The sequence below is a fragment of the Anolis sagrei genome, chromosome 4 (genome assembly GCF_037176765.1).
Source record: "Anolis sagrei isolate rAnoSag1 chromosome 4, rAnoSag1.mat, whole genome shotgun sequence".
In the NCBI taxonomy this organism is placed as follows: domain Eukaryota; kingdom Metazoa; phylum Chordata; class Lepidosauria; order Squamata; family Dactyloidae; genus Anolis; species Anolis sagrei.
The window spans coordinates 235,523,679-235,539,556 of record NC_090024.1 but is presented as its reverse complement, the minus strand read 5'-3'; the positions used below and the strand labels follow the sequence as shown (position 1 = coordinate 235,539,556).

The 15,878-nt window shown below is 42.6% G+C and overlaps 1 protein-coding gene across 1 annotated transcript in view; it reads right to left on the bottom strand.

Moving 5' to 3' along the window:
- Nucleotides 1-406: 406 nt before the first annotated feature.
- LOC132773045 (DEP domain-containing mTOR-interacting protein-like) overlaps nt 407-15,878 on the bottom strand; it is a 36,373-nt gene continuing 20,901 nt past the window's right edge. Inside the window, exons 5-9 of the mRNA XM_060771948.2 lie at nt 14,334-14,519; nt 13,003-13,143; nt 7,829-7,899; nt 4,715-4,819; nt 407-2,469 (exon numbers count right to left, since the gene is read on the bottom strand). Coding sequence (XP_060627931.2) covers nt 2,344-2,469; nt 4,715-4,819; nt 7,829-7,899; nt 13,003-13,143; nt 14,334-14,519 — 629 coding nt within the window. The 3' untranslated portion in view covers nt 407-2,343. The remainder of the gene's footprint in view (nt 2,470-4,714; nt 4,820-7,828; nt 7,900-13,002; nt 13,144-14,333; nt 14,520-15,878) is intronic.

Genomic DNA, 15,878 nt, shown 5'->3' with positions numbered 1-15,878 from the left:
GAAGGCAGTCCAAGCCCAACTTGATGTTTAGACTGGAAATACTGAACTGGGAGCTGAAGGCATGACTGAGCACATTTGCTATCCCAGCTACAAAGATGGGTTTTATAATATTTTATATTTTAAGCATTTTATTTCCTCTTCCCCCAAATGGATATGTGGCTTGACTTGTTATAGGATTGGATACAGAGGATGTATCAGGACTGTTGGAAGGTATGTGACTTCAGTTAATAAATATAGTTGCACTAAAGTGGAAAACCCCCAGCACTGACATATAATTTTTTTAAAAAAAAACTTTTTATAGTCACAAAAAAGATGTATTTCTGTATGTATATGTATGTATATTCCTGCATTCACACACACACAAAGTTTCATAAGAGAAAGATGGTTGAATTGTGTTGTTCAACTTTATTAATGTCACAGTCACAATATAATCATCTACAATTCTTCCATACTCTCAGATGTGATGCATATAGATCCTCGGTCTTATCAGAAGGAAACAACATTTCACAGTAACATAAATTGCATGATTTTAAGTGCTTGGGTATGTTGATGTTCCTTGCAAATTCTGAACCACTTGAAACTCAGAGAGCTACAACAATTAAACAAGATTTCTGCATTCTTTGTCCGAAGGCAGGAGAACAAATGTAGACTAGAAAAGCCCTTTTGGTGGAAGGCTGCCTGGGTTGCAAATAAATATTGTGATGCTGTTCCCAGCATGATGTAGTGTTTTGAGCATGGGACTATGATTCTGGAGATCAGGAACTGAATCCTTGCCTGGCCACAAAACCACTGGGTGACCTGGACAAGTCCCATCTCTCAACCTCAGAGGAAGGCAAAAGCAACTGCTTTGAAGCAATCTTGCCAAGAAAACCCTGTGACCTATGGCACCTTAGAGTCACCATAGAACATAAACAACTTGAAGGCACACAACAATAACAACAATGAACAGGAATATAGGTCATTCTTAAAACATACTATGCATGCAAATAAGTAGAATTGAAAGCTTTCACTCTGAAGTTGTTATGGAAATAGAAAGCAGAATAAGAGCATCTGCTAGTGAAGTAGGCCATGACTGAGAATCAGTTCCACAACCAAGGAGCCTCCCGTGGTGCAATGGGTTAAACCCTTGTGCAGGAAAGGACTGCTGACCAAAAGATCAGCAGTTTGAATCTAGGGAGTGGGGTGAACCTGGGCACCGTCCTTGCAGACTGTCAATTCTCTCACACCAGAAGTGACTTGCAGTTTCTCAAGTTGCTCCTGACATTAGAAAAAAGTTCCACAACCTACTTCCAAAGAATGGCATAAGACTTTGGAATACTAAGGATTAGACAATATGATACATCTGTGATTACAGATACATTGCATTCCCCATTTCTCAGTATTGTGGGAACATAAGGATGGTAAGTGCTTTTGTGAAGGTCTACAAAACATGAAAGAAGAGCATTTATGCCATCATTGATGACATAACATGAAATGTGCTAGATCAGATCAAAACATGTTCTCAAACCGATGTTGCTTGGCTGCCATGTGCCCCAGTTTTCCTCTGTGAAATGTTGGACAGTATCCTAAAAGTTCATGTAGTCCAAGGTTGTATTCACAAGTGGTCAACTAGATGCTTCTGGTAAGTCCATGAGCAGGATGTCAATGTAAGAGAACGCTCCTCGTATGAGATGTATAAAATCCATCTCTTCTATGACTAGAAAAACATCCTGGAATACCCTCTAACTGTCCTGATTGACAGGGACCCCCCTCCCCTAGTTATGTAAGCACCTTTGTGGATGGCAGCAAAGTTACTCGATGATGGCCAGGAGCTCTCCAGAGATCTGCAGAGCCCAACCCATTGTTGCCACAGTTAAGGTTGAACATTTGGGCAGCTCCAGAGCCAGTGTAGTGTATCCTCAACAGAAGGCAAAAGGGAACCTCTTTGACTTTTCAGGAGAACCCAATGATAGAATTATTGCAAACTGGACTTGACTTGTAGGAACATAACAGCAGCAAGACCAGAAGAAGAAATTGAGATAATGCTGTACTTTGGTAGTATTTGGAAAAATTATGGCTCACATTCCATTGACGTATCATGCTTCTTTGGAGAAGTGGGGTCATGCCTCGATTAAATTCTTTATGCCTCTGGAGAGGTCATTATTTTGGGGTCTTTTCAGGACTGTTTCTTCAAAATCAAATCAAAAATTGTAAGACTTGTTCCAGTAGTAATGAATCAGTAGGCGTAAGGAAGAACGCTCAGTTCCTTCTGTGTTTAGACGAATGACAGTTCATAGGTGACACAGTATGTTTCCAATCTCAGACAAATAGATGTGTCAAAAAGGAATGGGCCGTTCTTTTCACTTATTCAATACCTTCCATAATTTCCATTACAAGTGTCCGAGGCCCTGTCATGATGAGACTACTGATGGTTTGGTAGTCCAAGTGTAGAACATATATCCCATTCACAGAATAAACAAATTGGCACACCTGGAAGGAAAAGGAGAAAGATGAATTTACAACTTTCCACAAAAATGTTTCTTATGCAATTGTAATCCTAATTTCTATGTATTGTTGTGAAAGCTGGATGGTTAAGTAGATATGAAGAAAGCCAACCCATTTGAAATGCAGTTCAAGAAAACAGTTGTGAGGATACCATGGTCAGTAAATGGACAAATAAATGGGTCATAGAACTGATCAAGCCTGAACCCTCCCTAGAAGCCAAGGCTAAACTGAAGCTGTTGTACTTTGGCCATATCATGAGAAGACATGAATCACTATGGGTGAAGAGAAACAACAATCTTAGTAAAGTAAAATGCAGTAGGAAAAGGAGAAAGATGGGCATGAACAGATGGATGGACTTAATCAAGGAAGCTATGGCTTGAATCTATAAGATCAGAGCGGGGCTGTTGTTGAAGGGGTGTTCACGGATGCTATAGGATTTTTTGTTAATATACACCTCACCTTTTTCCTAGAATGGGATCTAAAGTGACTTCGAGGAATTGAAAACAAGACAAAGTTAAAATCATGTTTTATAAAAGTTTAAAAAGAACAGCAGTATAATTATTTTTTAAAACATGGTTAAAGGTAAAGGTTTTCCCCTGACATTAAGTCCAGGGGAAAGTCTAAGCCAAAGAGCTGGCATTATCCATAGACAAATCCAAGGTCATGTCACTGGCATGACTTAAATCTAGAAATAGTTTTCTAAGATCTACAGAGACACTCGCTGGAACACCTCAGCAAGCGAGAGTCCAAAAATGGCAGGCTCAAACCCAGAACCTCAACCAATGGCTGATACCAAATGAAAGACTCCCTCCTGGGCACACAGAGGACTGGGCTACCTGGAAGGCACTGAACAGACTGTGCTCTGGCACCACGAGATGCAGAGCCAACCTTCAGAAATGGGGCCACAAAGTGGAATCCTTGACATGCGAGTGTGGAGAAGAGCAAACCACTGACCGCCTGCTGCAATGCAACCTGAGCCCAGCCACATGCACAATGGAGGACCTCCTTGCAGCAACACCAGAAGCACTCCAAGTGGCCAAATACTGGTCAAAGGACATTTAACCAACTACCAAACTCACAAGTTTTGTATTTTGTCTGTTTGTTTGCTTTGTTCTGTTAGAAATGTAATATAATGGACTGGTTGCTCTGACACGACAAATAAATAAATGTCACTGGCATGACTGCATGGTTAAATATATTTAAAATATAATAAAATATAAGGAATATAACACACCATGCCACTCAGAAAACCCAATGGGTGACTTTGGGCAAATCACACACTCTCAACCTTAGAAAGCTTTGTGATAACTTAGCCTTGGGGTTTCTATATGTCAGAAATGACTTGAAGGCATAAAACAACACCAACAACCACAACAACAACAATCCTATTAGAAAACGTTTGGAAATCAAAGCATTTTTATATGAAACATCCCCCTCTCCTTCCCTTTTTCTCCTCAAAAGCCTTCCAGCAGCAAGTCCCCCTCCCAATTCCTAAGAAATTGATCTTGAAGAAGGAATGCAAAAAAAACCATTTACTTTTGGCTCAGTGGGCTCAGGTGGCATTCACACCTTTCATGCTTGAGTGGGAGATAGAAAGGTTTTGAGTGTTAAGCCGTACATTGCAATCTTTACTAACTCATTCCTCAGCTTCCAGGTGCCGAGAAGGAGAATATTCATGCAGTTTTCTGCAACCCTTAAAAGCATCCTATTTGACTCAATGGCTATTAAACCTCAGATGTGACCAACATTGTTCAAAAGAGAACTTTCAAGGAAACTGCCTATATATTTGGATAGAGTGGAGATAACATGAGAGAGCAAATAAAAACTGAAGGTGTCAGCTATCTGACTATTTCCCAAAAACATAGAGATAAATTTTTGTTGTTGTCCCTGGCTGCCTTCGAGTTATATGTGAGTTATGATGGCCCTAATAAAGAGGTTGTCTTTGTCTTCTTGTGAGGCTGAGAGGATGTGCCTGGTGGGTTTTCATGGCCAAGTGGGGAATCAAATCCTGGTCTGCAGAGTCATAGTCCAATACCCAATAAACACCATACCACTCTGGCTCTAACCTGAATTAGTGCATGGATTGTCTTTTCTTAGAAGGGGAAATGTGCAGCTTGAAAACCCAAAAACAGTATATTGCAATAGAATAATACAATTATGTCACCCATTGTTGTAAGAGGAATGCCATGCATGTTTGTGTGTCTTATGGGGCTCAATGCAAAACTGGTACCTTCATGCCAGCAGCGGCTGCTGGTCCTCCTGGATCCACAGCCTGGATGTGACAGGGTTGTCCTCCACGTACCACAAACCCCCAACCTACCGCATCTCCCACAATCTGCCAAAAAAAGGCAGAAAACAATTGTAAACATATTCTTTGCTCAATATGATTGCAGACCCTGTAACACAGTTGTAAACTCTGTAAAATGTAGCTTTGTCTGCATCTACACCAGATAAAATAATCTGCTACATACCTGCCCGGGATACACCATGGAGAATCAACACATACCATGAGTAATCACCCCAAAGTTGTTTTGCAGTGCACACAGCTGGCCAGACCAGCAGATGCAATTGTACCAGTATCCTATCCTCCTAAGAGCCTTTGCTGCTGTCACAACAGCCAGTAACAGTTCCCTAGCCTTGCTGGTGACATCAATTGTGAGGAGGTCACCACACAGTACCCTAGTAAACCAACATAAACAAGAAGTCTATGTCGAAGAGCTGCCTCTGGCCAATGAAACAACAAACTGTCCAGACATCAAAAGCCCCGCATGTTACTCCAGATTTTCCTGGAAATTCTGGAGTAATCTGCAATTCTTCTTGTGACAAATTAAAGGCTGGAGTAACCTGTGGAACTGGCTGTATGCCATGTGAACTGCTTGCAGCAGGTGAGAGGTGACTACATTTTATTTTAATCATGTAGACATATGGAAGACATATGGAAGGAAGAGGAGCCGACCAAGGGCAAGATGGATGGATGGCATCCTTGAAGTGACTAGATTGACCTTGAAGGAACTGGGGATGGTGACAGGGAGCTCTGTCGTGGACTTGTCCATGAGGTTGTGAAGAGTCGGAAACGACTGAACGAATGAAGAACAGAGAAGAACAGACATATGGAAAGTCACCAAGACAAAAGCATCAATATGTTCATATGATATTACCTACGAGATAACTCAAAGTATAATTTAGGTGTGCCCCAGCCATATTTCAGTCCAGGAAGTGTTTTGTTGGGAATGGTGTCTCATTCATCATGGGGACCCTGATGGACTGTGGAAATGGTGAAGGATTGTTTCAATCCGCTAAGGGGAGTGATTTAACTTTGCCTTTTCCTTGGATTTTATTGCTGCACCCCAAATTAATATCTTCATGGAATCAACAAACTGGTGTTTTAGTGCATCTGTGGATATATTTCCTTTTGACAGACTCTCAGTGTATTCTGAGAGCACAGCATTCAATTCTCAGCATCTCCAAATAAGTGGAGGAGTTCATAGACTCTGGAGAGCTGCTGCCAAGTGGAGATGTCAGCAGTGCTAGGTTGGATGGACATAGTCAGACAGAGCTTCCTGACCTTATTAAACACACAAACACATACGCACACAACCTACTCTTCTTTTCAGTATGATACAAGAAAATTCCTGTGCAATTTAATCCAATGAACGTAGGTGCATGGAGCCCCAAGCAGAAATACCTTTCCACAGTTCAAATGTCCTCCTGTCCACAGCTTTTGGGGTTCTCTGACTTTATTCTGCATGTCCATATTAATATGCACATATTATACAGTGCCAGAAATACAGCTTAATGGTGTAACATTAGAAAATGTTGATCATCCCGCTACCTTGGCAGCCATCTCTCCACAAAAATGAACATTGACACTGAAATACATCACTTCACGAGCTCTGCGAGTGCAGCATTTTTCTGAATGAAGCAGAGAGTGTTCAAGGATCGAGACATCTGTAGGAAGACCAAGGTGCTTGTTTATAAAGGTATTGTCCTCCCAACCTTGCCATACACCTGCGAAACGTGGACTGTCTACAGACATCACACTCAACTCCTGTAATGATTCCATCAGTGTTGTCTCCGAAAAATCCTGCAATCTCTTGGGATGACAGACGGACAAATGTCAGCATGCTGAAAGAAGCAAAAACCACCAGCACTGAAGCAATGCTCCTACACCATCAACTCCTCTGGGCTGGCCATGTTGTTCAAATGTCCAATCACCATCTCCCAAAGTGGTTATTATACTCCCACCTCAAGAATGGGAAATGTAATTTTGGTGGACAGGGAAAGAGATTGAAAGAGGGACTTAAAGCTAACCTTAAAAATTGTGGCATAGACACCGAGCCATCTACAGACCCACTGCCAAGATACTACACTTGGAGGGCCATCATCCCCAGACTAAGAGGGATCACCTAAGTAAGTAAGTATTACTTACTTAGGCAATCCCTCGTAATCCGAGTATGATGGTCCTCCAAGTTCGGTGTCCTGGCGGTGGGTCCATAGGTGACTGTGGAGCCCTATTCTTGATCTGCATCTTCTTCCTCAGTGAGGGCATTGGTTTCCAGGTGGAAGGCGGTCTCGGCCGGGGTTGGCTTGACGCGCCTTCCTCTTGGCACGCTTCTCTCTTTCACCTTCCATTTGTGCCTCTTCAAATTCTGCAGCACTGCTGGTCACAGCTGACCTCCAGCTGGAGCGCTCAAGGGCCAGGGCTTCCCAGGGGGAAGTATGCACATACAAACACAAATAATGCACACATAGGAACCAAACAACCATTCCTATTCTCTCTCTCTCTCTCTCTCTCTCTCTCTCTCTCTCTCTCTCTCTCTATCCCATTCTGGGTGACTGCAGCTAAGATGCAAACCCAAGTCAGGGAAAATGACATTATCACCACTGTTAACCAAAAATTATAGTTCTTCAAGCCATGAGCTCTGCTCTAACACTAAATGGACTTTAATGTTGGACCTGCACTGTTGGGTAAATTTTTGCCTTCTCCAAAGCTTGGGAAAAAAATCTCTGGGGGCTCAAACTCCCAGAAATGTCAAGTTGTTTGTGGTTTTGGGAGAGTTGAAGTCCTCCAAAGGTAACCTTTATCTGCTCCAGCTCTCATGGCCTGATTGTTAACTTCCCAAAGGTGTTTAAACTGTCACTGTGCAAAGCTAGATGACAACTAGATGACCATCACTTTGCTCCATCAAAGACTTCTCACTTATCACCCAAGAAAGATTTTACCACTCGATTCTTCTGCTTGAATGTACTGGCCTTAAGTGAGGCTTTGGTCTACAGCACGCCGTCAAAAGGATTGACTTTGGCAAGACTGCTAATGTAACATTCTGATGACCGGGTCACTTACCGTGAGCGTTTTCTTGACATACGGGGCCCCAGGGGTCAGCAGCTCCTCGTTGGTGACGGGTCTCTTCAATACTTGTATGGGCAAGAAGGGGGAGAAGGTGACAGATCTAATCTGAGAACCAGGTATTCAAAAGAGTAACATAGCAGAGTGAAAGGAAAAATGAACCAGGAATGTTAACCAGATAAGACAGATACATTTTTTTCTGTGCACACAGGTGTTTCTCAATGGAGGCAAGAAGCACAGCACATGTGTGCAGGTACAGACACAACTGAGTCAAGGTCAAAGTCAAATTACGGAGGAACAAATGTAACTCATCAGAGTTCGCCTTGGCCCCTGCAACATTTCAAAGAGAAATTCAAATGCAATAGAAAAGGTTTAGCACTGATGGCTCTTTGGAGGAAGAATGAGGGAAATCCATTGCCATGCTGATGATCACAGGCTGACCTTTGAGCCTCTACTGGTCAATGTGATGGACTGGGATTATGAAAGTGCAGCCGAGGCACAAAGAAACTGGAAAGAGGAAAATACATTTCCTAGCTGATGGTTGGGAAATTCTGTTCAGGGTTTTAGGGTATGAATTTAAGGAAATTCACTCACTTCTTTAAAGAACTTGAAGTCTGACTTGTCCACAGTGGTCCATGCTCTGGTTACATCCAGAATAGACTACTGCAACGCTCTCTACATGGGGCTGCCTTTGAAAACTTCTTGGAAGCTTCAATTAGTCCAATGGTTGGCAGCCAGGTTGTTAACTGGAGCAGCGTACAGGGAGCACACTACTCCTTTGTTGCGCCAGCTCCACTGGTTGCAGATTGGTTTCCAGGCACAATTCAAAGTGCTGATTTTAACCTTTAAAGCCCTGAATTACTTTTCCGAATGTATCTCCTGCTATGAACCATCACGAAGCTTAAGATCATCAGGAGAGGCCCTGCTCTCGATCCCACCACTCTCACAAATGCAGTTGGTGGGGACGAGAGACAGGGCCTTCTCGGCAGTGGCCCCCCATCTATGGAACTCCTTCCCTAAGGATATCAGGTTAGCCACCTCCCTCCTGTCCTTTAGAAGACAACTGAAGACCTGGCTCTGTGGCCAGGCGTTTGATTAGATGAAAGCGACAATAGGAAAGGAATTTGGGTTTGTGACATTGGATTTTCCGGCTTGATTCATGTTTTTTGGGTTTACTGGCATTTTAATATCATTGGTAAATGAATTTATTGACTGATGTATGTGATGTTTTAAGATGTTTTTACTGTTTTACTATTTTATTGTATTTGTATGATGTATATGTTGTAAGCATCGTTGATGCCTTTGTGAGGCCACCCTGAGCCCCCCTTGTGGGGAGAAGGGCGGGATAGAGGTGTACAAAATAAATAAATAAAGGTATAACTCCCAGAATCCCCCAACCAGAATGGTCACCCAGGATTCTGGATATTGCAGTCCTCAAAGTAAATTTCCCATAAGGTAAAGGTAAAGTTTTCCCCTGACATTAAGTCATTACATTCCTGCAGAAGCAGTGTCTATTTATCTACTCACATTTAATGTTTTTGAACTGCTAGGTTGGCAGAAGCTGGGCCTAAAAGCAGGAGCTCACTTCACCTCACGAATTCTAACTGCCAACCCTTCAGTCAGCAAGTTCATCAGCTCAGCGGTTTAACCCGCTGTGCCATCAGGTGGCACATACCCAATTTCCCATACACTGCTTCAAATGAATAGCACTGAATATGGGACAAATTGATTGTGGCTGGCCCTTCACATTTGCAGGTTTAACCTTTGCAGATTTAATTATTAGCATATTTGATGAATACAGCCTCTCTGGGAATCTCTAGGTCCTCCAATGCAACTGTATGGGCTTGCTTTGAGAGTTGATCACTGGAGCCCCCATCTACACTGCTATATAATGCAGTTTCAAACTGCATTGGGTTGCTGTGAGTTTTCTGGAATGTATGGCCATGTTCCAGAAACATTCTCTCCTGACATTTCACCCACATTTATGGCAGGCATCCTCAGACATTGTGAGGTATATTGGGAACTAAGCAAGGAAGGTTTATATATCTGTGGAAGGTCCAGGTTGGGAGAAAGAAGTATTGTCTGTTTGAGGCAAGTGTGAATGTTGCATTTGACCACCTTGATTAGCATTGCAAAGCCTTGCAGCTTCAAAGCCTGGCTGATTCCTGCCTAGGGGAATCCTGCATTATTTGGCAGAGCGGATGGGGGTGCTTATGTTGGAGATTGATAGAGAAATGTTCCCTCAGATAAGAAATTGATCTTTAAATTTTATGGTTTTTCTAGGAGACTTGTACCTCTAAAACTAGCAAACATAGAGTGTCAACTGCAATTTGATTCATCTGTCCAAACTCAAGATAGAGTCATAGAATCAGAGTTGGAAGAGACCTCACAGGCCATCCAGTCCAACCCCCTGCCAAGAAGCAGGAATATTGCATTCAAATCACCCCTGACAGATGGCCATCCAGCCTCTGTTTAAAAGCTTCCAAAGAAGGAGCCTCCACCACACTCCGGGGCAGAGAGTTCCACTGCTGAACGGCTCTCACAGTCAGGAAGTTCTTCCTCATGTTCAGATGGAATCTCCTCTCTTGTAGTTTGAAGCCATTGTTCTTTGTCCTAATCTCCCTGGAAGCAGTAAAGAAGCTTGCTCCCTCCTCCCTGTGGCTTCCTCTCACATATTTATGCATGGCTATCATATCTCCTCTCATCCTTCTCTTCTCCAGGCTAAACATGATCAGCTCCTTAAGCCGCTCTTCATAGGGCTTGTTCTGCAGACCCTTGATCATTTTAGTTGGCCTCCTCTGGACATATTCCAGCTTTCAATATCTCTCTTGAATTGTGGTGCCCAGAATTGGACACAATATTCCAGATGTGGTCTAACCAAAGCAGAATAGAGGGGTAGCATTACTTCCTTAGATCTAGGCACTATGCTCCTATTGATGCAGACCAAAATCCCATTGGCTTTTTTTGCCGCCACTTCACACTGTTGGCTCATGTTTAACTTGTTGTCCATAAGGACTCCAAGGTCTTTTTCACACGTACTGCTCTCAAGCCAAGATGTTCAGCACTTAACTCTCTATAGATAAAAAATCTCTTTGTTTGAGTTTGAATTCCTGTGTGATTGGGTATCCAGCTAAGATTTTATGATGAGTTAGGGTTGCCAGTTTTCCCCAGAAGAAGCTCTTCATCTTTTATAGAGGCACAGCAGGCATGTTATTGTTTTCTTCATGCTGGGAATCATAGCATTTGACTTAGTGCCAATGGATAATTCCATTCCAGCTCATTTTTGAAGAATTTACCCAAATTTGCAAATGGATTCATATTTGGGATGGCAGAAGTAGAAGTTTTCAACACGGAATTATGGGAGATATCCAAACTGATAGATTTCCCCATTCTGAGACCATGCCAGAAAGTAGAAAGACAAGAAATTGGACGGTATTTCTATCTGCTTGCCACATTTTTAGAGGAGGTGCTCCCTCCAGTGGTGAAAGTCTTTCTGTGGTCATGTCATTGTCAACACCAAACAATTTACTCTGGTGTATCTCCTCCCTGGACCAACCCAGATCTAGCATAAGGTAAAGGTTTTCCCATGTATCTGCTGAATCCAAGGCCAGTGATCAGAACCGAAGGCCAGTACTGGAGCCACATTGGACCCACTGGGATGTCACCTTGTCCTCTGTATCATTTCTATCACTCCCCACTGGTTGTAGCAGGTATGGGCAAACTTCGGCTCTCCAGGTGTTTTGGAATTCAACTCCCACAATTCCTAATAGCCTCAGGCCCCTTCCATTCCCCCCTCAGCCCCTTAAGTAGGAAAAGGGGGAAAGGAAGGGGCCTGAGGCTGTTAGGAATTGTGGGAGTTGAAGTCCAAACACCTGGACGGCCCAAGTCTGCCCATATCTCAACAACAGAGTTTGCTGTTGTTGCACATGGCTATTGTGGTTGCATCATCTGAGATCATAACAGTGTGCCTGCATGATCTACATGATAGAGGAAGTAGAATAGAAGATAAAAATAAAATAGATTTATCTAAAAATAGGTTGAAAATAGAAGGCACCTAATATCCTTTTACTTATTAGGTGATATTTGAAAGCACAGTTGCTCCTCTAGAAGGAATGAAGCTTGATACTTTTCTGGCAGAAAAATATAGGAATTTTGTGCAAGGGGAAAGGAAAGTGCTAAAACCCATTTGACAGTCTACTAGTCTTCTTTTCAACCTCAGTGGTTACCAACCTTTGGGCCACAAGGAGTTTTAGACTTCAGCTCCCAAAATCCCTGACAGTTAGCAAAGAATGGTTGGGGCTTCTGGGACTTGAAATCCAAAACTCCTGGAGGACCAAAGATTGGGAATCACTGTCATAGAAGAAAAGGTACAAGAAACTATGGCTGGATCTACACAGCCCTATATCCCGGGATCTGATCCCAGATTATCTGCTCATCCCAGATTAACTGGCAGTGTGGATTCATATAATCCAATTCAAATCAGATAATCTAGGATCATAGGACAGTGTAGGATATAGGATCCTGGAATATAAGACAGTGTAGATCCAGCCTACCTTGCAAGACACCACAGAACTTACATTTTACAGCTCAGTCTTTCAGGCTTCTGTATACAGTACCTCTTCTTGTAGGCCAGTGGTTCCCAACCTTTTTTTGACCAGGGACCACTTTCACCAGGGACCGTTGTCCAACATTAGGACCAAATTGTCACAAATCAGTTTTTGGTCAACTTTAGATTTTGTTTGGTTATTTCAAGTGCCGATTCAGAAAATTGCATTGGATAGATCATATCAGCTGTAGTTTCTGATACGGAATATATGCCATCCAGTAGTCACCATCTGCTCGACCACAGAAAACCATATCTAGAGCTGATGTGGGCTATCCAATGCAATTTTCTGAATCAGCACCCCAAATAATCCCAGGAACAGGCCTAAAAATGAAGACACAAAGGTAAAAAAATTGGTTGGGATGAGTTATTATCTGTATTAGTTATGATGAGGCCACAGACCATACTTTAGTTCTTGTGGACCACCAGTGGTCCACGGACCACAAGTTTGGAACCGTTGTTGTAGACTTTATTCTAAGCTTTGCAATAAAATCTTGACCAGCACCTTCTCTGCTTGTATCTTAAACTTCATGTAAAAGAAAGATTAAGCACAAGAAGAAATTCTTACCAGATTTGGGGTTGCATTCAACAGCTGGCAGGAGACCCAAACTTGGAGTGAGATTGAAGTAGGCATTGGCTCCGCCGGCAAGCGAGGTGACACTACTCCGTCGAACTGCAGAGACCAGTTTGATTTCTTTATTGGGTTGGACTGAAAGAGACAAAATTGAGCTTAGTGGAAGTGAAAACAATCACACTACTCTCCAAAACTGTTCCGTTCCTCAAGGAGAAAGTTACGGTTTGAGTAATGCTGAAGAATCTGAACTTCTGTGAAGTTCGGTTTCACTGGGCTGTCAAATATGCCAACTCTTGTGAATTCAATGAAGAACTTGTGTAAGAGGCAAAAGTCTAACTTTCTCTTGACAGTTTAAATCTTCCCTATATTTCCTTCATCTTCTGAATTCCCAAGCAAGTTTCTAAATCAGGTACACAGAGACACAACTGATTTTAGTGCCCCTCTGGATCCCTGCAGAGTTTCCAGAGGCTTTCACACAATTTTTAATAAAATATAATATAAAATACAGCCAAAAGTCCTCAAAATCATCCAAAATGGCCTTCAAAGGCAGGAACTCCAACTTTGTCAAAATACAAAAACTACAGGAAGTTAAAACCAGACGTGACTTCTCATGACCTATGAAGTGGATTCCAATTTATTGTTGCCCCCACCAGAGTTGTTCACCCCTATTCTAGCTCTATGTTTGTGATAATTTTTGCCACAGACTAAAAAGAGAAGCCAGTAGTGGGTGTTAATGGAATAGCTGGAGGTGAGGGATGAAAGTGAAGCACCTACTACAAGTATTCCCTGCATGCTCAAAATATGGGAAGCATGGGAAGGAGTTAAGCATCCATGTGCTTAATGCTGGGTGAACAAAAACCATTGGGTGATGGAAAGTGTCAAGTACTCTGGGTTATTGTAGGTTTTTCGGGCTATATGGCCATGTTCTAGAAGCATTCTCTCCTGACGTTTCACCTGCATCTATGACAAGCATCCTCGGAGGTTGCATCTATGGATGCCTGCCATACATACAAGTGAAATGTCAGGAGAGAATGCTTCTAGAACATGGCCATATAGCCCAAAAAACCTACAACAACCCAGTGATTCCAGCCATGAAAGCCTTTGACAATATATTGTCAAGTACTCTATTCATATTCCAGTTGGAAGGTGAGCAGGGGAAGTGGTTAACAACTCTCCTCTTACCCAAAGACTACAAATGTAATCTTCTTGGACTCAAAGTGCTAAAAACAGTCAACATCCAAGTTTTACAGATATGAGGTGTTCATGCAAGAATATCATCCCACCCTGAATACTCCACACAGGAAATTGCACAAAAATCCAGTCACCTGAGAGGAAGCTAGAACCGTTTTGCTCGGGGTTGAGTTTGCGGAGGCAGAAGGGGCTGTCGGGGCTGTCTGAGGATGCCCTGAGCGAGTTCTCATTGAGCAGCTCTGTGAGGCGCCTCCTTCGACGGAAATTGATGCGAAATTGATAGAGGAGGTCACTGTCATAAAACTGGTGCCGGCCAGAGACTGAAGAGACAATGGGCGAGAGAAACAGGATAAGGCAGTGGTTCACCCTGGGCCCACCCACCCTGGAGAGGGTACACAGAAATAATCAAATCATGAGGTTAACCCAGGCATGGGCAAACTTCGGCCCTCCAGGTGTTTTGGACTTTAGCTCCTACAATTCCTAACAGCCTACCGGCTGTTAGGAATTGTGGGAGATGAAGTCCAAAACACCTGGAGGGCTGAAGTTTGCCCATGTTTGGGTTAACCAGTCTTCTATTATTAACCTGGGAGAGTATATAATAATTGTTAGTATTTCTGCTGGTACGGCTGTACCAGGAGCTCTAACTTCATTTTCTTTCTATTTAATGTTTGCATGCATTCCAAGGTTTCAGGGGTTTTGCAAAAAGGTGACTTCCCTTGATTTGCAATTATAGGGCTAGCCATCTGTCTATCATTGTTGTGTTTGGTTCTGCCCCTTTCCCCAGGGATCTGGGGAGGAAAGGGAGCCATTTTTAGTTCAGTCTTACAGAAGGAAACTAAGCTATAGGATGTGGACCAGCTTCACCTGCAGAAAAGCTTCATTTCTTAAGAATTTCCGGGGAATTTCCGGGGGAAAGGTCCCAAAGCTATGGCTGCGAGCTTACAGCCTCTCAGCCTTACAGCATCCAGGAGAAAACAGCTTTACAGACCCAAAGAACTCCAGCTAGAGAATCTACAAGCCTTGACTGGTAGGTCTACTCAGCGCCCAAGAAGCAGTTTGGATCCGGTAGTAGAACCCACATCAACAAAGCTTAGATAGTAGACAGCCTGGGAGAGGTTAAAAAAGGGTTTTCCTTGTTAAAGAAAGAAATAGTTCTCCAAGCAAGGTGCCTGTCCATTGCAGACAAGTTAAGAAGCATTTGTTTGACTCATTGAAGATCTGGGAAGTATTTGTTTAATTTGTTCAATAATAAAGGACTGTGTTAAACCTTTCAAGCCTCTAAGACAGGAAAATCCTTGAGGGCCTCTCTTTCGAGGCACCCTGGCTTCCCACTGGGCACAAAGTGCATGTCCTATTCAAAAGACAATTTTTACAGGCCCAGCGCACAACAGAACAGTATTTTTTCTCTCTTTTCTTGAACTTTTGTCCATTTCTGGCCACCACTGAAAGTGATGTTCTTTCCCTTCAGAGTAGAGCTAGCTTTCTAACATTTTGAAGTTTAATTTTTGCAGATCTGATGATGCATGAATTTGATTAATATGGTCTCTCTGGGAATCTTTAGGTCTTCTAGTGCAACTCTACGGTCAACATCTGTCAGTGGTTTACTATAAAGGTTTACTGAAATGTGGGATATAAATGAGTAAAATAAAATAAGTTTCTATTTGTCCGGTTATAGTTTG